This window comes from Brettanomyces nanus, chromosome 2 (assembly GCF_011074865.1).
Source record: "Brettanomyces nanus chromosome 2, complete sequence".
NCBI lineage: Eukaryota > Fungi > Ascomycota > Pichiomycetes > Pichiales > Pichiaceae > Brettanomyces > Brettanomyces nanus.
In genome coordinates, this window is record NC_052375.1 from 160,524 (window position 1) to 184,893 (window position 24,370).

General features: G+C 41.7%; 13 protein-coding genes across 13 annotated transcripts; 6 read left to right on the top strand and 7 right to left on the bottom strand.

Moving 5' to 3' along the window:
* Window positions 1-330: 330 nt before the first annotated feature.
* FOA43_002034 (uncharacterized protein) lies at window positions 331-4,590 on the top strand (the record flags this gene model as incomplete). The annotated part of the gene is made up of 1 exon (XM_038922338.1): window positions 331-4,590. One exon carries the CDS (start codon window positions 331-333, stop codon window positions 4,588-4,590), a length of 4,260 nt encoding a protein of 1,419 aa, XP_038778266.1.
* Window positions 4,591-5,381: 791 nt separating this feature from the next.
* On the bottom strand, window positions 5,382-6,341 carry FOA43_002035 (uncharacterized protein; the record flags this gene model as incomplete). The annotated part of the gene is made up of 1 exon (XM_038922339.1): window positions 5,382-6,341. One exon carries the CDS (start codon window positions 6,339-6,341, stop codon window positions 5,382-5,384), a length of 960 nt encoding a protein of 319 aa, XP_038778267.1.
* Window positions 6,342-6,460: 119 nt separating this feature from the next.
* On the bottom strand, window positions 6,461-8,110 carry FOA43_002036 (uncharacterized protein; the record flags this gene model as incomplete). The annotated part of the gene is made up of 1 exon (XM_038922340.1): window positions 6,461-8,110. One exon carries the CDS (start codon window positions 8,108-8,110, stop codon window positions 6,461-6,463), a length of 1,650 nt encoding a protein of 549 aa, XP_038778268.1.
* A 219-nt stretch (window positions 8,111-8,329) lies between these two features.
* FOA43_002037 (uncharacterized protein) lies at window positions 8,330-9,256 on the top strand (the record flags this gene model as incomplete). The annotated part of the gene is made up of 1 exon (XM_038922341.1): window positions 8,330-9,256. The coding sequence occupies one exon, from the start codon at window positions 8,330-8,332 to the stop codon at window positions 9,254-9,256; it is 927 nt and encodes a 308-aa protein (XP_038778269.1).
* Window positions 9,257-9,413: 157 nt separating this feature from the next.
* Window positions 9,414-11,135, top strand: FOA43_002038 (uncharacterized protein; the record flags this gene model as incomplete). Its single annotated transcript, XM_038922342.1, has 1 exon — window positions 9,414-11,135. The coding sequence occupies one exon, from the start codon at window positions 9,414-9,416 to the stop codon at window positions 11,133-11,135; it is 1,722 nt and encodes a 573-aa protein (XP_038778270.1).
* A 243-nt stretch (window positions 11,136-11,378) lies between these two features.
* Window positions 11,379-11,999, top strand: XPT1 (Xanthine phosphoribosyltransferase 1; the record flags this gene model as incomplete). Its single annotated transcript, XM_038922343.1, has 1 exon — window positions 11,379-11,999. One exon carries the CDS (start codon window positions 11,379-11,381, stop codon window positions 11,997-11,999), a length of 621 nt encoding a protein of 206 aa, XP_038778271.1.
* A 50-nt stretch (window positions 12,000-12,049) lies between these two features.
* FOA43_002040 (uncharacterized protein) lies at window positions 12,050-13,954 on the bottom strand (the record flags this gene model as incomplete). The annotated part of the gene is made up of 1 exon (XM_038922344.1): window positions 12,050-13,954. One exon carries the CDS (start codon window positions 13,952-13,954, stop codon window positions 12,050-12,052), a length of 1,905 nt encoding a protein of 634 aa, XP_038778272.1.
* A 189-nt stretch (window positions 13,955-14,143) lies between these two features.
* Window positions 14,144-15,037, bottom strand: FOA43_002041 (uncharacterized protein; the record flags this gene model as incomplete). The annotated part of the gene is made up of 1 exon (XM_038922345.1): window positions 14,144-15,037. The coding sequence occupies one exon, from the start codon at window positions 15,035-15,037 to the stop codon at window positions 14,144-14,146; it is 894 nt and encodes a 297-aa protein (XP_038778273.1).
* Window positions 15,038-15,425: 388 nt separating this feature from the next.
* On the bottom strand, window positions 15,426-16,682 carry FOA43_002042 (uncharacterized protein; the record flags this gene model as incomplete). The annotated part of the gene is made up of 1 exon (XM_038922346.1): window positions 15,426-16,682. One exon carries the CDS (start codon window positions 16,680-16,682, stop codon window positions 15,426-15,428), a length of 1,257 nt encoding a protein of 418 aa, XP_038778274.1.
* Window positions 16,683-17,281: 599 nt separating this feature from the next.
* On the top strand, window positions 17,282-17,797 carry FOA43_002043 (uncharacterized protein; the record flags this gene model as incomplete). Its single annotated transcript, XM_038922347.1, has 1 exon — window positions 17,282-17,797. One exon carries the CDS (start codon window positions 17,282-17,284, stop codon window positions 17,795-17,797), a length of 516 nt encoding a protein of 171 aa, XP_038778275.1.
* A 117-nt stretch (window positions 17,798-17,914) lies between these two features.
* Window positions 17,915-19,084, bottom strand: FOA43_002044 (uncharacterized protein; the record flags this gene model as incomplete). Its single annotated transcript, XM_038922348.1, has 1 exon — window positions 17,915-19,084. The coding sequence occupies one exon, from the start codon at window positions 19,082-19,084 to the stop codon at window positions 17,915-17,917; it is 1,170 nt and encodes a 389-aa protein (XP_038778276.1).
* A 228-nt stretch (window positions 19,085-19,312) lies between these two features.
* Window positions 19,313-21,808, top strand: FOA43_002045 (uncharacterized protein; the record flags this gene model as incomplete). Its single annotated transcript, XM_038922349.1, has 2 exons — window positions 19,313-20,707; window positions 20,996-21,808. 2 exons carry the CDS (start codon window positions 19,313-19,315, stop codon window positions 21,806-21,808), a joined length of 2,208 nt encoding a protein of 735 aa, XP_038778277.1.
* A 4-nt stretch (window positions 21,809-21,812) lies between these two features.
* On the bottom strand, window positions 21,813-24,056 carry FOA43_002046 (uncharacterized protein; the record flags this gene model as incomplete). Its single annotated transcript, XM_038922350.1, has 1 exon — window positions 21,813-24,056. One exon carries the CDS (start codon window positions 24,054-24,056, stop codon window positions 21,813-21,815), a length of 2,244 nt encoding a protein of 747 aa, XP_038778278.1.
* Window positions 24,057-24,370: the final 314 nt, after the last annotated feature.

A 24,370-nucleotide genomic window follows, 5' to 3' on the forward strand; every position in this document is an offset into this window, starting at 1 on the left:
AGAAACAAAGATCAGTCAAAGTCCAATGAAATAAAATAATCGTACAAATAACAGGAGAGCGAAAAGTCGTGAGAGACTCAAACCGAAGAGAAGGATTCAACGGTGGTTAACGAGACGTCAAAGATGAACATAGAGATTACTTCAGCTCAACCGAAGTCTAAAGTCAGAAGTCAGAAGTCAGAAGTCAGAAGTGTTTGACTTTTAACTTTTGAGTTTTGACTTTTGAGTTTTGACTTTTGACATTTCTATTTTTCATTTTCATTTTGACTTGCAATTTTCCATTCTTCTTTTTTATCTTCACTTTCCCTTTCTATTCATTTCCGGTAGAATATGACTGATGAGACAATGCTGACTCCATCTCGTCGACCTCGTCGTCGTACTACTCTGAATGTGGATTATAGAGAGAAAAAGGAGACAGATATTCCTCTGGTCCGTTCAGGCTCTAAGAATAACAGCCACGCATTTGATAACCATAACCATAATCATCACCATACACCTACTCAATCTCGCTCTTATTCACCCGAGTATATTTCGGTTGATGAGGTTGTGCCGTATAACTGGCAACCTTCTCTCACTGCAGACACGAAGTTTAACTATATCCCCAACATGAAAGGTGCTCTTGTCCATGAAAATACTCTCACTCTCAAAGATGGAACTGTCGTCAATAAAGGAGATTGTATTTATATGATTTGTGAGCCTCCTACAGAGCCTTTTTATGTGGCTACAGTTACAGGCTTCGTGAATAAGGGAGAGGATGGCAATGCTCATGGCTCTAAAATTGCCAAAGTGACTAGCAAGGGTAATCAAGTGACTGGTTTGAGTTCTGGTTCAAGTTCTGGTTCAAGTTCTGGTTCAAGTTCTGGTTCAAGTTCTGGTTTGAGTTCTGGTTCAAGTTCTGGTTCAAGTTCTGGTTCCAGTTCGGGTTCCGCCAAAAACTTTATGTTTGAGGTTCTGTGGTTCTATCGACCCCGTGACATTGGAAGACACTCTACGGACTCTAGATTATTGTACGCAACGGTGCATAAGGATCTGTGTCCGATCCAGAGTTTCCGAGGGTTTGTTACAGTGAAGCACGTGAGTGAAATTGATGATTTGGATAGTTACAAGCAGCAACACAATCATTTCTATTTTGATAAACTTTATGATAGATACATGATGAAGACCTATGAAGTGTTTCCTACTAAGAAAATGACCAATCTTCCTCCTAGTTACTACAAAGCTCTTAATAAACGATTTGCATTTGTATTCCTGGAAACTGGTCATGGTGAAGATTTTCTAGCTGAGCCACAGAACTGTGACAAGTGCCATCAGTGGTGTCCCGTATCAGACTCTATTCAGTGCTTTCAGTGTGGTAAGTCGTACCATTTAGTGTGCCTGGACCCACCTATATTGACAAAGCCGAAACGAGGATTTGCATGGTATTGCGCTTCCTGTATGAAGGAAATGGAGGAAGAATTGGATGCCAAAAGAGGTAACCTTCTTGAAAGTTCTCTTCCTTCTCAGATTGTGGCTAATATCGAGAAGGAGAAACAGGAAGCTGAAGCAAAGACTGAAGCGGAAGAGGAGGAAGAAAATCCATTAAAAGAAACTGGATCTTTAAAGAAACTTCACCATTTGGCATCTCCAAAATACGAACAAATAGCTATACAATTTTTGGAGAAGGACAAAAACCTAAGTTTCGAGCAACGCAGGCGTCTTGAGGAATGGCCTTGGAGATATCTTGGAGTTCACGTTCGTTTAGAAGATGCCATGGATGTTCAAGATCGGCCTTATCCTCGTGCATCATCACGTCTTGGTTCCAAGTATCAATGCACAGACATTCCTGACTGGTATGAGCAAGTGGTGAAATACTATGACTCTAGTGAAGCCCAAAGTCTGAAAAATAAGCGTAAGAACACCAAAAATGGTGTTCGCAGAGGAAAGTCATCTTTGTCATCGTCTTCTTCGACATCATTATCATCTGCCATTACCGGCACGGCCAGATTTTTTGAAGAAGATTCTCTTGCACAGAGAAAGATGCCTATTCCATCAAAATATGAACATGTCGACCCTAAAGAGTTTCCTGGATGGTTACAACCGAGACCAAAAGGATATTTTGAGAGGGGTGGAGAGGAAACAGCTACATTAATGTGGAAAATGCCTCAAGAAGATGATCAAGTTGATAAATACATCAAGGAATGTGAACCCATAGCGAAATCGTTGGGCTTGTTACCGAATACTCCCAATTTTGTCGACTCCCTTCTCAAAATATATATGGATCATAGATACGATAAGGAACTGTCCATTCCAGAAGTGAAGAAACTGACCAGAAAAACGTTGAAAGAGCCCGACTTTAGCGAGGAGGAAATTAAGCGGTTTGAAGACTCGGTGAAAGTTCATGGCGATGAGTTGTATCCGGTGTATAGAGATGTGGGTACTCAGAGCTCTGCGATGGTGGTGAGGTTTTATTATCTTTGGAAAAAGAGGAAGAATGGTCATCTTATATGGGACAACTTCCCCTATAGACCAAAGAACCGGTTAAAGTATATCAAGAATACAGAGCTTGATCTTGACGATGCTGAGGATGACGCAGCTTACAGTACGTCAAAAATTATGAAAAAAGAGGTACGGTTTGAATGCCTTTTCTGCCACACAACTCATTCTGTTGAGTGGTTCCGTGCACCTGGTGCCAATTTACCCAAATCCAACAAAGAGCTTTGCAGAGGCTTATGCTACAGATGCTGCAGACTATGGAGAAGGTATGCTTTGGAATGGGATAGTCCTGACGAGTTGATGAAGAAGAAAGCTCAGAGAGGCAACGGATGGTGGAGAAAGCAAGAGGAAGAACTTGTAGCAGATTGTAATAAGATTGTGGCGGCGCGTGAAGGCTACGACAAAAGGCCACGAAAGGCAAGCGCTAATAACATTCTACAATTAGAAGGGTTGAAGGAAGTGACAATTGATAGAAAGCAACCAAGGAAGCGGTCTTCGGCGACTGGTATGAAACGAGCATCATTTTCTCTGTCCCTGTCTTTGTCGTCGGGGCCCTCGGTACAGTCGTCTATCTCAAGCAGTGGGGCTACCAAAAAGCGCAGGATTGGTGGAGCGAAGAGAGAAGCTTCTGATACTATAGCCAGTGCAGGAGAGACGTTTGAGGTAACTCTTCCCTGTGCCGATAAGAGAAATAAGAAGAAGCGTAAGGCCAAAGAAGAGCCGACTGGAGGAAGTGTTGGCCGCAGACCCAGAAAGAAACGGGCTCGTAGTCCATCTGAGGACAGTTTATTCAGGCAGATGAGCTCACGGTACGACTCGAAGTATGAAATATTCAATCCATTCATGAACAGACGCGTGGAGGACATGCCATTACCTCAAACACGCAGTGCTATGAGAGATATCAGTACGCTTTGGAGATTATACGAGAACTCTAAGCACAGGACACGACCATCGTCTGCCGATGCCAAGCAAAAAAGACCGTTGTTTGAAGCGATATCCAGACCCTGTTGTGTTTGCAGAGAATTTGGGTCGCTGGATGAGATGATTATCTGCTCGAACTGTGGCATGAATGTTCATGCCAGCTGTTATGGTATTGATCTTGGCCACGTAAAACTTGAGAGACCTGCATATCTGTACAAATGGCACTGTGATCCATGCTCTAACGATATCCATCCTCTTGTTTCGACGCAATACGTGTGTTGTCTATGTAATGCACGTGAAAGTGATCATGATGGGGCTCTGCGAGGCGATCTCATGTCTGTTCCGGATGCTTTGAAACGTACATGTAGTGGCAAATGGTGTCATGTTGGATGCGCGGTCTTCACCGAGGGAGTGACATTCGGTGAGTCGGAAAGCCTTCAACCCGTATATGGCACAGAAGTAGTGAACTTCGCCAACTTACCACACATATGCCGTATTTGTGGAGGTAATAGCGGAGGATTGGTGAATTGTAGAGCATGTGGACGATCTGTACATGTGACATGTTGTCAAGACACACCGGGATTCTTTTTAGGGTTTATCATTGAAGAAAGGACGGAGTTAAATTCAGGAGAATTGTGTGTTTCTGTCGATCTTGACGTTGGAACTGTTGTTGGAGTGCCTGTTCCAACTGTGATCTGTTCACACCATTTTAATGGGAGTGATAGGACAAATTTTCGAGGAATCAGGCTATTCAAGATGAGAGCCATGGTGAGAGTTTCTGGGAAAAGAGAGAAAATACCGTTGATCAGGGCATACTGTAGGGAAATGAAGCAGACAAAGAATCCACTTAGTGGAGGAGAGCTTAATCGTTTAGTTTATGCCACGATTGAGAAGGTGGTAGGAGAGAAAAGTCCCGTGGAAACACAACAATTGAGGGATCTCCCTACACCAGAATGCGTCTATTGTCATAATAATCATACTCTTCAATGGCATGAAGATGGTGAAGATAGGATCTGCCATCAGTGCTATGTGAGGAAACAGAATAATACGGAGTTGAGCGACGAGATCCCGGACCTTTCTCAGGTAAACAATCAGCAGTTGGATGGGACCAAGTTTGGCGTGCCAAGATTGAACGATCGCATTTCAACCAACCGTAATGGTTCTACAAAGATCTCCATTAAGGATATTCTCTGGTGATTAATCATACATATATATTACATATATCCTCTATCAAGTACCTCCTGGATTTTTTCCATGTCCTGTAAATTATCAGCAGTACTCAACCGTTGTTTGAGTTGAGCGATCTGGGAATGTTTTAGCGAAACTGGAGAAGAAGCAGACTTCAAAACTTGAATAGAACTTGAAGGTGTTGAAGTGTCCACCACCTCTGGACTGTTCTTCAGGCTCTGTGCATTTTTTCGTTCCATCTTCGTCACCTTTTCAAAATCTAATACTCTCAAAGAAGGAAAATGATGTATGCACCATAATCTGTAATTAGGTAACCTTGAGACCGGATTCCCCAGTAAATATAAATTATGTAAGCTTTTCAGTGGACCGAGACTCTCGAGATCTTTGAATGAAGAGATTAAATTATTCATCAATGACAAAGTCTCCAAATTATACATCTGGTCAGCAAAATGGTCGTCAAACACTCTGATCCTATTTCGGCCCAGTAACAAGGTGATAATTCGATGAGACGAGGGCATTTTCGGTACTATAATCAAATCATTATCAGTCAAATCTATGCACTCATAGATGTCAGCATGAGTAACAGCAGATAGTGCAGATAGATCAGAGAGCTTGAGCGATCGAAGTGAAAGTACTCGCTCATCTATCGAGTTTATGTAAGATGGAGCATTCTCAAGGATTTCTGAAGTAAGTTTCATGCTTCAAGTGGTTACAAGAGAGAAGAAGAAGAGAGAGGAGAGATGGTTAAAACAAAAATCGATATATTTGATGGAAAAAATTATGTACATAAATAAATTGGCTCACTCATCTATCGACAACTTGGATCTTTGGCTAGGCGGCAGTATCCTATCCATTGGCTCGTACTTGTTCTTTGTAGCAAGCTTCAACTGGTGCTCCTCCTCAGCAGTGAGTGGATCGACAGTCTCAGAAGGTGCTACAAACTCAAAATCTCCAAAGCCAAAGGCTCTATCAGAAATCTTGTCCAAAACATAGAGTTGCATGCGAACATACCGGACAACGGCCTCCAATTTCACTATATCAACATTCTTATCTCCATTAAAAATGTTTCTCCACACGGCATATGCCAGATAGGCATCAGACTCGGACGCAAATCCTTCATCAAACGCACAAACCATTCCTATCATCTGCGAATGGAAGTCCTTTAAATACATGTCCCTAATCCTTCCGGAAAGAACATTCATCTCTTCAGATAACCGAAGTTCAATATCCTTGAATAACTTGTCGACAAGCTTCTGCTGGTAGTTCTTACCTACTTTAAAAGGCATGGATCTCATTCTCACAAACAGCATCCAAACATGTAGTACTGTAATTTGGTACCACTGAGCAAAAGTTCTAGGTAATCCCAAAGTGTTGTACCAAAAAACTGCCGATTCAGATAACTGGTCATCCTTGAACTGCAAGGCTTGATCTTTGCACATGTAGTAATACTTGGAGCCTGAAATAGAACTAGCTCTAATCTGATCCATATCAATATGGAAAACTGACACCAAAGCTTCTCCAAAAGACTTTTTCCATCCGGGCATCGTCACTTCTCCTCCTGTTTCATATTCAGGCTTCTCCAACTTATTCTTAGGATCAATATCCTTGTTGGGAGTATCTGGATTAGGAATATTTGGAAGACTTGATCTTCGTGCAATCGCACGAGGTGAAATTCCATCCGACTTGTATCTGACAGATATTTGTGATACTCTTGTAAGACTTCGAAGTCTACTAGTTCTCGAAAACATTCTAGATAACATGATCGTTAGTAAGGAAAAAGTGAAGACAAACAAGAACAAGTATCCCAACATAGTGGATTTTTCAATTCTCCACTTTGATTTTTCAATCGCGACAATTATAACTATATGGTATTACTAGGCTAATCAACTATATCTAAACTGGATGGTGCATTCTTTTCACCAGATGAAACAGAAACAGAACCTCCTTCATACTCCTTTTTCAACTCGTTGAATTGATCCTCATTATCTAACAATGCTTGGACTTGTATCACTCCACACTTGTCAAATATATCCAACACCTGTTCGGCTTTTTCCACACTCATCTCGGCGAACACTTTGTTGATTTCATCCAAACTCTTCGTCTTCAATGCTTCTTGCATTTCCTTTGGTAAAGTCTCAAAGTTCTTGTACTCCTCAGTATCTTGCTTAGGTAATTCCACTACAAGCTCCGATCCTGGATCCACGGATCTCAATTGGATCTGTTCAACTTCTTCCTGCGGTTTGTCTTTGCGCTCTCCTTCTTCTTCTTCTTGCTTAATCACCTCGCATCTGCTTACTATATGCTTGTACATCTTATCCAAATCTCCCATAAATACTCCATAGGCAGGAGTATTGGCATCAGACATCTTTTCCACAAACATATCTACCAATTGCTCCTTTCTCTGCGCACTATGATTGGCAGCTGCCCCTCTAAACAAATCGTCTAGATATTGTAATAGTAATGCCTGATGAACAATCTGTTTAGTTCTCTTTGTGTCTCCTGAAAGCTGAGAATCAAATGCTTTCATCATCAATGAATCTTTCTGCTGCTCGCATGCCAGATATAGATGATTCTTGATGAATGCTCCAGATCTTTTGAGACTGTCCTGAGGAATTTTACTGAATATCATGGTTTCTGGAAGACACTCCAGTTCGTCTAATTGACTGAATGGTTTAGAGGGTAGTTGACCTGAATCGTCTTGCCCAGATGGCGCGGCTTGATGAGCTTGCCCAGTCTTCTCGGCCTGTCCAAATGGCTCAGCCTGTCCAGATGGCTCAGCCTGTCCAGATGGCTCAGCCTGTCCAGTCTTCTCGGCATGTCCAGATGGCTCAGCCTGTCCAGATGGCTCAGCCTGTCCAGTCTTCTCGGCATGTCCAGATGGCTCAGCCTGTCCAGATGGCTCAGCCTGTCCAGTCTTCTCGGCATGTCCAGATGGCTCAGCCTGTCCAGTCTTCTCGGCCTGCCCAGCCCCCTTATTAATAAAAGAAGAATTAAACCCGACATGATAATCATCACTGGTAATATGAACATGCTTCTCTTCCTCCAGTTCATTCAGCTTAGGATCAATCTGCTTCAACACCCCTTCAATTTTCGATCGATGCTCTTTAACCTTCTGGACAATCAATGCTCCGTCATTTATATCCTCACCTTCCTTTTTCAGTCCATCTTTAATCTGTGTAAATAAGTCTTCAACCATTTCATTGTATGTGGGAGAATTACTGTCCTCTTCAAGAGTACATCTCTCCTTTGGATCGAACTTCTCATTGACATATTCGTTTCTCACACTGTCATCACTAATTTGCTCATAGTTTAGATTCTCCAAGATTTTGTTGACCCTTTTGGTGAGTTGAATATACATCTCTCTTTGGATCATCAGTCCCTTCATTTGCGCATCTCTTTGTGCTCGTTTTTCATGGATATCTCTCTGCTTCCAACGAATAAACGAATTCTTGTCCACATTTGGATGAACCTCAATATCTGAGTCGTCCGAGAGCTCGATTTTGTCCCATTTTGAATAATCAATTGGCATTTTGGAGAAGGAGTAAGGTATATAGACGCGGGATGGTTTGGTTTACTCGCGTTCTAGAATAAACGTGAGCGACCAAAATTTCCCGGTGGCGCTACGTGGTGGTGTTTCTGGGTCTCCGGGGGGGGGGGGGGGGGCGCTGCATAGATAGTCTCATTCTCATTTGTGGCGCATAGTTTACCTTCATTCCTGATTAGCATCTCTTCTCTTCTCCTTCCCATAATGGACTTTCTCAATTTAAACGATCTCGACGAAACGACTCCCGGCTCTACGGGATCTGCGGGCTCTCCTACTCAATTGACACAGCTTGATAGCGAAGATATAGACTTCAGCTCGTTTCTTGATACTCCTCATTCTCAGTCACGACCAGAGACCTCACCAGATGCCTTTGTTGGCTCTTTACCTACTCAGCATACAACAATGAATGATGATTTTCCTAGCAACTACGCCGATAATCTCTCCAGTAGTTACACAGTGGGACGCTCCTTACATTCTGCCGCGTCTCCTGCTGATAATATACGTGCACAATTATCGAGAGCTCTAAAGCCAACTACAACAAACGAAGCAAGTACACCAGGAGGGAGTAATTCTATTCCCACGCCATCAAGTGTGACTTCAAAGAGCAGGCCAAAAAGGCAAAGCGTAGCTAGTTCAGCCGCTGCAAATAGTCCTTCTTCACCATTATCGCAACAGCCCCAGCTACAGCCCCAGCTACAGCCTCAACTGCAACAGCCCCAACTACAGCCCCAACTGCAACAGCCCCAACTGCAACTACAACTGCAACAGCCAGTGGATAGAAAAAGAAGAGATAACATCAATGAGAGAATCCAGGATTTGTTAAGGCTGGTCCCACGTAACTCATTCTTTGATTCTAAAGATAAATCATTTGGTACCAAGGATGGAAAGCCTAATAAAGGTCAAATTCTCTCAAAGGCTGTTGAATATATTAACTGGCTACAACAAAGAATTGATGAAAATAATCGTAAGGAGGTAGAGCTGAGTATTAAGCTTCGAAATTTGGAAATAGCCAACAATGTGCCCGTAGCAGATAGGATGAATCTATTACATACTAGTGCTGAGATAGGTTTGTCTCAGATCGGAGTTGGACCGTTGGCAGAAGACCATGAGGATAAGGAATTCAAGAAATGAGTTCGCTATTATTTATATACTAGTTAATCCCTAACTAATTTTCAGTAGAAAAATTTTAGGAGTGAAAAAAAAAAATACTGAAAAATGAAAATGAAAAATGAAAAATGAAAAATAAAATTGATCTTGTTCCTTTGGTACTCCTTTTTCTCCTAGTACCATGAAAAGTGTATCGATCAGTTGCTATTTGGATCCTAAGGGACAACTTTTGGCAGCAGTTGTTTCTGGCCATGGAAGAAATGAGATCAGAGTTCTTTCGATAGAAAAATTGGAACAGCTTGAATCGAAGATTGAATTTCAAGCGGAGGAGAAAGTTCAATGTGTGAGATGGATTCCTCGGGGAAGTACAAAATCCGTTGGTAAAAACGGCAGCAAAAAGAGAAAGCAAGGTGGTAAGGAGGTGAAAGAAGGATCTAGTGAGTATTCTTACCTCAGTATCTTACTCACTACAGGAGAGATCTTGGTGTATTCACCGTTGACCAAAGAGATTACCAACAAGATGTCGAACGAATCACCACTTTCATGCATCTGTTATGGTGGCTCTGAATCAACCATTATTGGGTTCGATCCAGCAAATTCCACACTAAAAAAGTACAATTTGTTTGATAGCAGACCGTTGGATACTTCCAGCATCAAGCTTGAGAAGGACATATCATTCATAGAGTTAATCAACGATAGAGAGCTGGTTTTGGCTTCTTCTAACATTCATCTTTACAACGAGGAAGAAGGGCAGACTGTTTTCACCATACCCGCTCCTAAGGCCCACCAGAGTCCGATTAGTCAACTAGTGAAATCTGTTAAGAATGATCGTTTAATAGCTGCAAGCAGAAGTAACGATTTAACGATTAACATAGCGTCGTTAGATACGGGGAAGCTTACGACTACATTAAGATGCCAAGGAAGAGTGATGTCACTGGCAGTTACACAGTCTAACGGGGTAGAATTATTACTGGCCGTTACCGATAGAGGATGCGTGGAGATTTTTAAAGATGCTTTTGATCAGAAGAGCAGAAAACAGATTCGATGCGATGCCGTTTTAAAATCGAGTACATTTGGATTCACAGATATAGTGGTGGAAGCAACTGGATATAGGGCTGTTTATTTTGATAACTTCAAGATCAAGGTGAAGTTGTTGGAGATAAGTGATTTGGGTGAACTCGAGGGAGAAGTTGAGGTGGACTTAGCTGATACTGAAGGGGATGCCAACGGTGCCAATGGTGCCAACGGTGCCAGTGTCAACGGTGCTGATACCAACGGTGCTGCTACCACTACTACCACTACTTCACACATTGACTCTACAGACTCGGATAATTCTCTTCTAGATTCAATGCCGGAAATTGAGGACTTCCAGCAACTTTACGAGCAAATAGTCAACCATCTAGACAATCATGAAGTACTTGAACCTCTACTAGTCAAGAATTGTGGTATTTCTAGATCTACAACCTACCTATTTTCCAATTCTGAGGCCTTAAAACTTGTCAAGATAATTGTTTTACTTCTCTCTGAACAGTCAAAATACTCTGCTGATTTGGGTAAATGGCTCAGATGGTTACTGCTTTGCAAAGGATCGTTACTTGTGAAAGACAGCGAGTGTGTTGAGTTGCTTAAATTACTCAAGTCAACCTTGACTGAGAACATCAAATTACTACCAAATCTAATCTCGTTGCAAGGAAGATTATCTCTTTTACAATCTCAACTCAAACTGAGAGAAGAGATGATTCATAAAGAACAGATTGAAGAGCAAAATGAGGAGAAAATAGAGGCAGAGGCAGATGCTGAACAAGACGCAATTGATGGGTCTGTCGTACTGCATGGAGAAAATGACGAATTGGAGGACGTCAAGGTTGATATCAACGACGAAGAAGTTGAGGATGACGATTAACTAATGTATAATACATATTTCCTGGAGATCCTTAATCATATATGTCCCAACCATCTGAAGAATTTCATCCCCGGAAAAGAAAAAGAAACGTTAAAAAAGGTCGAATCTTGAAATCTTAAAATATTTTTTTCCGGACGAAATTTTTCACTTTTTTTTTTTTTCATTATGATTTGTCTCTCCAGTTAATCATCTCTTGGAACCTATTGGACCTCTTGGTTTCCCGTTTGAACAATACTACTTACTATGCCTTTACCAGAAAAATATTACGTTTCCTATAATTGCGTGCATAAGCTCTGCAAGAAGTCGGCCGAGGAACTGTTGGAACGTATTGGAAAGCCTGATTTGATCATAGGAATTGGAGGAGGTGGCTTCATTCCAGCCAGGATTCTTAGAACGTTTCTTAAACATGATGGAGAGAAGAATATTCCTATTCAGGCCATTGGATTGTCTCTCTATGAGGACATGGGAAATCAGGATACCATTGGAACTGAAATCGTTAGGACACAGTGGCTAGACTTTGGAGCCTTGGAGAAGAATTTCGACTCTCTGATTGGCAAGAACATCTTAATTGTTGACGAGGTTGATGATACCAGAACGACTCTCCATTATGCTTTGTCAGAGTTATACAAAGATATCAACGAAAAGGCCAAGAGCTTGGGAAGAGACATCCATGACACCAAATTCTCTATCTTTGTCGTGCACAATAAGATGAAGGCCAAAAGAGCCGACATCGATGAGAGTATGATGAATGGAGGTGTGTATTTGTCTGGTGAAGACGTTCCTGATAAATGGATCGCATATCCATGGGAAGCCAATGATATTGATGATCATACTAGGAGGGCTGTTGAACAAGGCCACGATTAAGAGTGAAGCTAGGCGATGATGTAATATTAATAAAATTAGCACAACTTAAATCAAGTAGAGTTCAATCGATCGATACTCTTCTGCATCTCAACCATCTGCTGCACCTGTTGATGCAAGAGATCCTTCAAATCGGCCACGTCTGCCTGCAACTCCGAGCAACTTTCAGACTTTTCTCCCAATAGCTCTAAAGTGGCCTCGTAGTTCTTACTGACATCTTTCAACTCGGCCTCACAATCCGCCAACTTCACCTCATACTGCCTGGCTTGCTCTGCATCTTTTAAAAGCTTCAAAATCTCTTTAGAGGCCTCCTGTTTCATCTTTGTAAGATCAGAGTTCTCCTCTTTCAATGAAAATATCTCAAGCTCTAATCTTCTGACACGCGAAGACATTCTGGATACCAGCCGAATATTTGTGGCGGCTCCAGCATACGGAGAAGACTCTGTAGGCTCAGAAACCTCCCCATCATCCTCAGTGGATCCTCTACTAGACTGAATTGGACTAAACGATGATGTGTTAAGGTGCAACTGGTTCTGCGAACTAGACTTTGTTGCTGTTGGAGTGGCAGCGCTCTCACCAAATGATATATTTGTCGAACTAATCGACCGTCTCTTCTGCTTAAAGATAGGTGGAGAAGACAAATCATTCAAGTAAAATGAAGGGGGGAAATTAGTATTCTGCGAACTATCATTCAACACATCAGTCCTCAATTTAAGAGTCTCTCCTAACTGAGTCTTCTCATCGACCAATTTCTGCATCTTCTGCTCAAAGTCGGCCTTTTCAAACTCATAACTTTGACTCAACGCATCATTAGAAGCCTTCGCCAATGCCAACTCTTTCTCACACTCAATTAATCGATCTCTCAATGAATTTTCTGTATCCATAAGCTCACTAATATCATTCGTTCTCGTCTTCACATCCGTACTCAATGTCTTTACCTTTTTGGAGTACTCCAGATCTCTCTGTTTGAAAATCTCTACCGTATGCTCCATATCGGCAATCTTCTTCTGATATCCGCTTTCAATCATCTTCCAATTCTCCTGTGCTAGTGTATACTGAGCCTGAAGAAGATCCAAAGATGAATTATCAACAACTTTACTCTCCTTCAATCTGCTTGCTTCACTTTGAATCCGTAAAGTTTCCATTTTCTCTTCCAGCCTCTTTATCTCCTCTTTGCTATCCTTTACTAGACTTTTATGTTCATCAGTTTCTCTATGTAATTGGCTTGTCAACTGCTTCACTTTGCCTGCCTTCTCATCATAATCAACTTGAAGCCGTTTGAGCTTTCTCTCCAGCTCTAAGTTGTCCCTTTTCACTTGGCTCAACTCTTCTCTGATATCACCAGCTGCTGCTCTCTCCTCAGCCAACTTCCTCACTGCTTCTTCCAACTCAAGCACTCTTTTTTGCAACTTCATCCTCATATCTCGATCTTCTTTCGCCTGTACTTGCTCTCTGTTCATTTCTTTGATTATTTGTTCCATATTACCATTCTTTTTCCGTAATTCTTCCAGTTCTGATTCATTATCGTTGGCCCTCTGCCTCATCTTTTTCAGCGTTTGTGTTAAACTGACTTCTTTAACAGAAAGCTTTGTCCCTTCTTCCATCAATTCATCAATAACTTTTTGCTTCTCATCCAATTTCTTCTGAAAAACAGACTTGGATAGTTCTCGTCCACTCATCCCTTCGCCATCCTCTTCCTTCGTTTTCATTAAGGATCCATCACTCTGTGGACTCATAGATCTGTCCTTCTTTCTATGCTTTTTATCGGCGCCCTTACCTCCCTTTTTAGCGGCCAATTCAAGTCTTTCTTGCAAGGTCAACTTTTTTTTATACTTGCCAACAATATCGTCAACTTCATCGATTTCACCAGCATATAAAATTCCACTAGTTTCTTCATCATCTTCACTGGCTCTAACCTCGCCAATTCTTGCTTCACCCATCTCACTTTCGGGAACCATACGAAAAGAACAAACTTAAGCTTAGCCTCAATTAAACCGTTTTCCCTTTAACGAGTCTTTCGCGAAGAACGATCCATAAAAGGAAATTAAAGAAAAAGCAAAGGGGATTCTATAAAAGAATGCAGATCTACATTGTTAAGATTTATCTTGTCCTTATATTTATTCCTTACCGCGTATATATCCTAAAGCTTATACGTAACTACAGTATTGCCTCATTAGATCATTGAGCTGTTGTTGCTCCCTAATAGCGCATGTGTCCAAGTAATTAGACATTAAAACTGGTCCACCACAACCCACGCTGTGGCAGTAATTAGCGTTCTTCACGTATTTACCAGAAGAATATGAAGAGCCATTCGACGAAATACTTGACACAGAAGAATTTCTCGAGTGAGTTTCCTCGGTATTAGAGAATGTCGAACTGAAAGAGGACCTCCGGGAGACTGTGGCATGGGTATCTTTGGCTCTTTGCTTTGGCATCGAAATAGTCTGGGTAGAGTTCACCAATGTACCTCTTGCCAAGGAATTTCTCATTCTGGACTGTCTTCTCAGATCCAATCTGATCGGATCTAAGAACCGTTTCCAAACAGCAGTTAATTCATCAGTTTCAACTTTGAGGTCCCAATCCAGGAGCATTAGTAGCTGTCTTTCCATAAGATTAACATCCTCTTTACGGAAAAGACCATCAGTATATCTACTCCAGTGCTTATTCTTGGGAGACGAATCGTTGAAATATTTGGATGCAATGATAAGACATGCCAAAAATATACGATGTCTAGTACAGGCGACACCTTGAGCATCCTGAGGAAGTCTGGACTTCAACCGATTCATATAGACTATGGTAGCCATCAAGGTACCGGTATAAACGTTTGTATATCTGACCAGTTTGGATATGAAAGTCATTAAACTAGGCAAAGACTTTGTCTTGAAAACAGGAGGTGAATTGGGAGGAGACGGAAGCTGTTGGGTGATTGTTTTAGAAGATTCACAAGGAAGAATCTGAAGGGTCACGTTCACCAAATGGTGAATCATGTCCTGAGTGACGGGAGAGTTGAGGAAAACATCAAGAACTTCAGCTTCAGACATGGCGCGAGAGAGTATAAAGAGAAGATCAAAGCTACAGTTGTTTCTGTAATAATTTACCAGGAATAATGGACATATATATACACGCAGGATCTACAAACTGGAATAAGTCTGGAACTAACACGATCTGTTATTGCATAATATTTACCCAATTTAGGTAAAGATGCAGCAACAGTTCTTCTTTGCAGTTCCCCCTTTGACCTTCAAAGATATAATGCAACTCCTTTTAAACTGAAAGGAGTCGTCATAAGGGGGTGAAAAACTTTGAGACGCGCCTTGTCCGAAAGATAATAAAAAATACAGAAAGAAAAACGCGTTTTGGGGCACTTCGATATGTCGTTACGCGTCTCGCGATGCTTTTCCTAATTAGGTGAAACTTCCTCTTTGGTCCTTAATGATCTCCCTTGAAAAGCTTCCAAAACATTTGACTGAGTGGTTCAACAGGCATCTGTGGAATATTAGTTCTTTGTGGTATTTTAGTCCGGCCAAGAGCCCCACAGAAAGGTTTCCATCTCCTTTCCGATTGCGGCCCCTTTGCATTGTCATCACCATTAGATTTCATTTTTATTTTCTTGTATTCTGCCACGATTCGTGGATTCACACGCTTATAGCAGTCTTGCACCTCATTGTCCTCGTTTAGGTATAATTTCTGGGATGCTAAAGGTGCCTGTAAGTTATAACCTCGGATGCTGTCATTAAGTTTACGGACTTTGAATGTAAGGTACGTTTTCTTTTCTCTATCTTCCCATTCTTTACTCCTTAACTCAACTCCTCCTGATGATGCATACTCCTGCATCTTATTCAACACAGCCTCTTTGTCCAATCCTGGAAAAAGTTCCTCTACAAGTCTTACAGCACGTAAAGTCCATGCTTTATCCAATTGCCGCCTAAAATGTTCTATTTCCACTTCCGTAGACCTCTGTTTCTCGATCCATGGTGGAATCGCTTCTTGCTCCTTCATTATCCGATTTAAGTGATATTCTGTACGATCAATGAATGCATTGGTATTAGTATATCCCTTTTGCAGAGGTTTCCCACGCTTTATATTTTTGAAATCACCTCGTCGTTGTGCTTCCATGATTTTTTGATCAGCTAAAGATTTGATTCCACTATCCACTCCAGCAAAAGTATCACTCACCAACATTGTCGGACCTAATAATCTCTCCTTATACATTTGTCTCCAACCATCATCTGCATCACCCTCACGTGACTTCTTTTCATGCTTGGATAATCGATAGTCTAGTACATCTTCTCTAGCATTATGCAACTTTTCTTGCCTATTCACTTTCTTTGGCTTATCACGTGATTCACTCTTATATCTTGATGAAATATCATAGGCTGAGATTTCACCTGTCCACGGTCTGCTAGTGGCGATCTCCCTAGTCTGTTTATCGGCATAACTGGGGAGCTTACTGATAGAAGAAGCGGGCTGATATTCCGGCCCCGAAGATGGATTTTCTGGCTGATACTCCGAAGACGGATTTCCTGGCTGATTACGAATCGCTTCTTCTAATCTCTCACCAAGTCGAGGATTTGATAAATATGCGTCCTCTTGAAGTTGTTGGAGACGTTGATTAAGCGAAGAGGATGCAGACTTCTTTTTTGATCCGCTGTGAATCTTCCGGACAAATCCCTTCAAATGGCCCATAGCTGCCCTGCAAGGAAGATAGTACCACCACCACACACCCACCACCTAAGATCGTGATTAAACAATGCATCCGTACACCATACGCTGGAAGATTTAGAGGCCATCTGAAGCCATCTGAAGCCACCACCTACCTGGAGCCATCTGGAGCCATATGAAGGTCGGCCGAAAGCTTTTTGGGAAGCCGCGCTTACCCTTTTAGGAAACTTCATTACAAACGAAAACATGGTAATTTTTTCTTACCGAGTATGTAAGTGGCTGACGTCCCTTAATTCCGAAACGGCCCGTCGTCATTGAAATCTAGCAACTTACCCTGGTAACTTTTTTGAACTGTTGAAATTGCCATTTGAGGAGAGTCCGGGAGAGTCCGGATAACCATCCACCAGTACTTCTCCTGCTGACCGGTGACCCACCGCACTTCCAGCCACACCCATCCTGGTGCACGGAAGTCCTGTCAACGGTTGCTGCTTACTTTTTCTTCCCCTTTTGTTTATTTTCTGGTCTGTCTCGCATTTTATTCTCATATATATATTTTTTTTACAGCCTCTCATCCCTCCTCTTTTCTTATTGCCCTGCTTTTTTCCTTCTTGCAAACGTCAATCATGATTTCGTACGGAGACTTATCATTGAGAGCTGTTAACTTTATTTTCCTGATTATCGTTCTAGGATTGAGTGGTTCTTTGGCTGCTACTACAGTGTATCAGTCCAACCCCCAGGTCAACTTCTGTGTGTTTGCTGCTGCTTGGGCCCTTTTGACATCTACAATTTATGGTGCTCTTGCATACTTCATTTCATTCTTGGCTTCTCCTCTTTTCCTTGTCATATTTGATTTTTTGAACTTTGTCTTCACCTTTGCTGCTGCCACTGCTTTGGCCGTTGCAATTAGAGTTCATTCTTGCTCTAACAGCACCTACTTGGATAACAACAATGTTGCTCAAGGTTCTTCAGATAGATGCAGAAAGTCCCAGGCTACAGTTGCATTCTTGTACTTTTCGTTCTTTGTGTTTTTGTTCTCGCTAGTCATGCAGTTCCTTAACCTTGGAAAGAATGGTATCTTTGGTTCTTCCTACTCTGGAAAATCAGCAAGAACTGGTGTTCCAACCATGGCTCAGGTTTAGCTTACAATATTTCTAATTACTTTATTCTCTGCCTCCTTTTTTTTTCGTTTCGTTTACTCGTTTATCCACACTCAAATGTATTGATACCTCATCTTATTTATTGTAGTCTGCTTGGCCCTACTTGTATCCTCGGCTCGCCATAAACTTCTCCACCATTTCCCATAGATACTCACTCGTTTGTCTATCCTTGAATCGCCTGCTTCTCTCTATAGAGATCACCTCCAAGTTCCACGTTTCAATGCTTTCCGGTATTGGGTCCCCATTGTAATGAACGTAGAATCCTTTCACTTTCTGGAAAAGTGCATTGGGCTTTGAATCTCGATAGTTTTTGAACTGCCACTGCTGTCCCGTAGTGAACACTGCCACCACACGATCCCAATGTTCTGGTTTCGTAAAGAACTTATCCACGTCGTTCACTACCACAAACTTGATCTTCTTATTGAAGAGTTTCGAGTTTCTCACTATTTTCTGCATACTGACACTGTTGTTCTCAGACGATGGATCAATGAACTTTCCTTCCTCCAAAAATGATTTCACATTACCCATATTAATTAAAGCTGACGCAGAGGGAGAGAGTATGATAATGGGATCCTTATGTTTGAGTATAGCCGAGAGAGACTGTGAGCCAGCACCAACGGCACCAACGGCACCAGCGACACCAGCGGCACCAGAAACACCATCTGCTCCGTGTCTATGGTATCTTCCGGACTTGGAAGAACTCTTTTTCAAAGGCCGAATGATCTTGTATTCGCATTCTTTGGCAACATTCGAAAAATCAACTAATTTAGATCCTCTAAGTGCCTTGTTATGGTCCACGACTTCTCTTTCATTGGATAGTACAAGCTTTAAGAAAGGGTCTGAATCAATAATCTTTTGTCGCTTTCCACCTGCCGTTTTATCCGATTTCGCTCCACGTTTCTTCTGTTCTTCATTATCCTCCTTCTCCTCTTCTCCCTTTAAATGCTCACACTTCTCTGAAGCTCCACTTAGATATGAAATCAACTCTGTTCTCTCCATGAAACTGATCACTGGAATCTTCTTGGCTTCACAATCGGCAAAATAATCCGTCGTGTTCGAATCCCGATGTAGCCAACTTTGATATATTGCTCTCAAAGTTTCATTGACTTTATCCTCTTCATTGGTAAACCCTGTTTCTTCGTCCAATGAAATCGCCTGATCTCCTATAACCAATTGCTGAGCTCCAGATATATCGGAACCTTCTGGCAAAAGCGTCAAAGGCTTTTTGGCCTTAATTGCACTTCGTAGAGTCACAACAGCAGAAACCATCCTAATAGAACAACTAACTCAGGACAGTAGTTGAGTCCAAACAAAGGAGATTCACTTGTTCGTATCTGAAAATTTTTTTTATTTCTCCAACCCGATTTCGAATCCCTTCAAAACTGCAAATATCACGTGATCCATGATTGGCTCGCTCGCTCGCTTTTCAGCCTTTCCTTATCGCTCGCGTTTGTCTCTTGTCTCTTATCGCCCCCTTATTTCTTCCTTTACCATACCATGTCTGGCGATCTACCTAAACCCACATTTCTCTCCCGGATATTTGGGGCGAACTCAAATCCAGGTGAGGACCCCTTGCTCAACGACGATAACATTGATCTTCAATATGGGGATACAAGTCTTGAAAGTACTCAGAGTAGGCAGAGCAGCAGCGAGAATGCAGAAACCACCAATGAAGTTCATTTGGGACATAGTGCAGTAATACAATCGGCTTCTGATTCCAGTGCCAGCTCGGATGAGGGCTCTGTCTCATCATCAGCGTCGCTGCGTCGATTCGATCCTCAGAAACAGGCGATTAGAGATCAAATTCAATCCGAATACGAAGAAAATATGTTGGATGTGGTTCCCCAAAGTTTATTAATGGACGAGGGGAAGGTACAAGGCCGGAAATCAGCAGTTCCTTTAAATCAAAACATAACTGGCAGTCATCTTGGTAGTCGATTGGGCGAGAAAGCTCTGGAATTCGCTCGCTCTAGCATTCAATTCACTCACAGGCGACGAGACGATGAAGAGACTGCCATCGAAATGAGATCTCTAGGAGGAGGTACAGGTGGATTGACGTCTAAAGTCCCAATGCTTAGTCCCACAGAAAGAGCCCTTTGGATCTGGTCTAACGTCACTAATTTGGATAGATTTTTACAGGATGTCTATCGATACTACATAGGAAATGGCCTACAATGCATTATACTTACTCAAACTTGCGATTTGGCTATTATAGTGTTTGTTGTATGGCTGTCCAGTTTTATGGGTAATTGTATCGATTACGACAAGCTTTTGAATGGAGGAGCTACTTCTTTCGATCAAGTTAGAGTGGATAAATGCTATTCAAAGATATCATTGGGACAAAAGTGTTTCTACTACATTCTATTGGCTGTCTTGGCTGTCAGAGTAAGGAACTGTATTCATGAGTTCAAAGATTTCAGAGAAATCAAGCTATTCTTCAACTGTCTCCTTGGAATTAGCGATGACGAGTTGCAAACCATTAGTTGGCCCAGCATTGTAAAGAAAATAATGATTTTGAGAGATCAAAATACTAATGCATTAGCATCCGGAAGAAAAATGGATGATGATGATGATGATGATTTAAAGTCCAAGAAGAGATTAAATGCCCATGACATTGCCAACAGGCTCATGCGAAAGGATAACTATATGATTGCATTGTTTAACAAGCAAGTCCTTGATACTCCTTTAAAATTGCCGCTTCTAGATTCATATTTCCTCACAAAGACTCTCGAATGGAACTTGAAACTATGCATCTTTGATTATTTGTTTGATACCGAAGGACAGCTCAAAAAATCCGTATTAAGTGAACACAGCAGGTTATCCCTTTCCCATAACCTTGGTCGAAGGTTTCAAATGGCAGGCTTGTTCAGTATTGTCCTTACCCCCGCCTTGGTCATATACTTTCTCCTCTACTTTTTTCTTCGGTTCTTTTATGAGTTCCGAACAGACCCGAGTCTGATGAGTACTAGAGAGTTCTCTCCTTATGCATATTGGAAACTTAGAGAATTCAATGAACTCCCGCACATCTTTGAGAAACGGTTGAAGCTCTCGATCGAAGGAGCTAATATGTATCTCAACCAATTTCCTAAAGAGCGCACAAACATCATATTGAAACTTGTCTCCTTTGTGTCAGGATCTATAGTAGCTGTGCTAGCTATGCTAACGGTATTTGGCCACGAGAATTTCCTCAACTTTGAGATCACTTCTGGCCATACTGTTTTGTTTTACATGTCTGCATTTGGCGCTCTTTTCACCATCTGTAAGAGTTCCATTTTGGACGATAATTCCGTTTTCGATCCAGAGGCCTCATTAAGGTATGTAGCTCAGTTCACCCACTACTTACCAAGCTCTTGGGAGGGCCAGTACCATACAGAGAATGTTAGAAGTCAATTTTGCAGGTTGTTCAATTTGAAGGTTGTATTAGTACTGAAGGAACTCACAAGTATGATTATGCTTCCCTATTTATTATATTTTAGACTGCCAGATGCATCCGAGAAGATATTGGACTTCTTTAGAGAGTTTACTATTCATGTTGACGGTCTGGGATACGTCTGCAGCTTTGCAATGTTTAACCTAGACGACAATAAGGATAAACCAGGAACCATGTACATAGGTAGAAGCGGAAAATGGGATAGAGAGGAACTGAAGAGCGGCTATTATGCCGCCAACGACGATAAGATGGTGAAGTCGTACCTGTATTTTCTTGAGAGTTATGGAGAACCGGTGACTAAAAGACCTCAAGCACATGTAACGTCTACCCCTCGTTCCACCTCTACAACTCCTGCCGTGCGCCGCAGGCAGCTAGACCACATGGAAGATACTACAGCAGGATTATCTACAGATTCCAAGAATTACTTAAATAATGCCAGAAATAGCATGCTACTGGGGGATTCGGTGCATACTCAGCAGCGCAACGAGGCCAAACTGGCAGATAGCGGAGGAGTCTTAGGATTACTCAATCAAATATATAAGCATCAGCCAAGGGAAACATGACTGATCACTTTCTTCTTCTCTTTTCCCTTTCATACTCATTTTTGGCAGTACCCTCTTGCGTTTGAATGCTATTAACGATCTTAGCCATCTTCTCATGGTACTTTTTGTACTCTTCTTTCTTCTCATTAATGTGAGCTCTGGCCTCAAATTCGGTTTGTCTTCTGAGTTCACGCATGTTTTGCTTCTTTTCCTCCTTAATCTGGTGTTGCAATTTACCCACTTCTTGCCTGGTTCTATCTGGATCATAGAACTTTCTATCTGGATTGTAATTCTCCTCGAACTTGGGAGCGTACGTGGGGATCGAGAGGGGTCTGTGTGACTGTAACTGAAGTGGTTCTCTTTCATTCGATGCGATTCTTCTTATGTTTTCGATCTTTTTGAGAAGCGAAGGAATAAGTGGAGTTGAAGCATGATACACCACCATATGTCTGAGAAGCACTACAAATGGAGTGGATATCTCTATGAAGGAGGATGTTTCTATGAAGAGACTCACGTACTGGTCTAGCAAAGAAACAGTTTTGAGAAGCAAAGACGCACATTGACTCTGCGAGACATCCATCCAGTTGGATAGACTTAATGTTTGCAAATCCGCTGGCAATTCAGTCTCTATTGAGAGAGTGAACTTAGTTCTAGTAGGCTGCTTGACGCACGTTGCAAGCTTTTCGGAATGCAGAATCTTATCTGGGTCTTGAACCAGAGTTAATAGAACTCTTTCTAAGAAGTTGATCACTTCTGGAACGATTCTTTTAGCGATTCTCTCATATTGAATTAGCAAATCGCATATGTAGATTCCTGCGAATAAATCTGTGATATGCTTGTCTATCTTCATGAACTCAAGAGACTCTCCCAGAAGCACTAGAGCAGGCGTTACGATAAGATGATACATATCTGATGTCGAGAAAGAACGTCCCACCATTGTATATAGAACCAAATCAGACCTCAATGGGTATTTATGGTGGTCCCGAGACTCAATTCTATCCTGGGCTGACTGTAGATGCGTTCTGAAGTGGTCCAAGAGTTTCTCGGGGAACTTCTCAGACAAATCGCGGATCAATTTGATGCTGAACTCCATAAGATGAATATACTGACTCTTATTGGCCTCCTTACATCCATCATCCTCAAGTTTCAGAATATAGTCTATCAAGACACCGATGAAAACACCGATCTTTTCTTTGTTTCCCTCACGTAGCTTAGGTTGGTATTTTTTGAACACCTGCTTGATCAACGGAATTACTTCTTCGTACGATTTATCACCCACAAGACCGAGGAATTCGTCCAATTTTTGCGGACAGATAAGACCTGTATCAGTACTTCCGAAACGGATGACCTTTCCTCCAATGGTGATGGTAGCACTGGAATCTCCAAGAGTAGTATCTGTGAGATCTTCTGCACTTACTGGTGCATCTTCAGCATTCACGGCTAATCCATTGGCTACGTCTTCATCGCTTCCCGCCCAGAATTCGTCATCCAAATCATCTGCATGCTCTTCTTGGTTTTCCAATTCTCCTTGCATTCTCCGTAATCGCTGGTTCTCAAGTCTTTCTAGATTTTCCTTCTTTTCTTGAGCAATCTCCTCTGCTGTCTTTGTCCTATCTGCAGGAGCAGCTCTTCCTGATAGTTGCACTTGCTTCACCTTTTTATCATAGGCAATATCAATGCCTGTCTTCTCCTCCTTAGAAGTTGGAGTAGCTTTCTTCGTGGTGTCTTTCAAATCTGTCATAACATCGTTAAAGTTCTCATCCAATTCAGAAACCTGGTGCTGCAACTTAGCATGCTCTTCTTGCCTCAAGTGCTTGTAATACTTGGACTTTGCTATCACTTCCTTCATCACTTCTGCTTTCGTTTTCTTTCTTGCAGGTTGATCCGGCGGTGTTTCATTCTCGTCTATCTCTCTCTTCTTAGAAAAGAACTCTCCTTCATCTCCTTCATCCTTCTGTACCTTACCTGATAGTGAATGTCCAGAATGAGTGAGAGTATCATTATCGCTATCTTCATCATCTGCGAGTGAATACTTTGAAGCATGTGCCAATCTCTCTTTAGTGAATCTCTCCAACATCTTCTCTTCATTGGTCATCTCCTTATTACTCTCACCGAATCTCTTATCTATGATACCTCCACTCTTATTCTTCCTTGCCGTTCGTGCTTCATACTCAACTTTTCTTCGTTCCTGTCCAATTTGCTTTGAGATTCCCGGTTTTCCAACTGTTCTACTTTTTGATCTTGCATCTTCTCGTTTTCCCCGACTCATCTTTACGTCAAATGGATTGAATTCTTCCCGTATCTCTGATATAACTTTCTGTCTATCTTCTTTTCTAGTCTCATTTGGTGTATTTCTCAAATGGCTTTTTCCCTTTCTTTTTCTATTAGTTTGCCCGGTCAATCCGGCTGCTTTCAAACTGGCCTTGAGCCGTTTTAGTTGCGATCCAGCCATCTTAGTTACTCTACTTATGTGGTTTAGAGTAATTGATCTGTTAGACTGAAAATTTTAGCTTTTGGAAATAATTTTTTTTTTTTTCTGAAAAATTTCAATGCACCGCCTGAAAAATTATTTAAATGCACAGC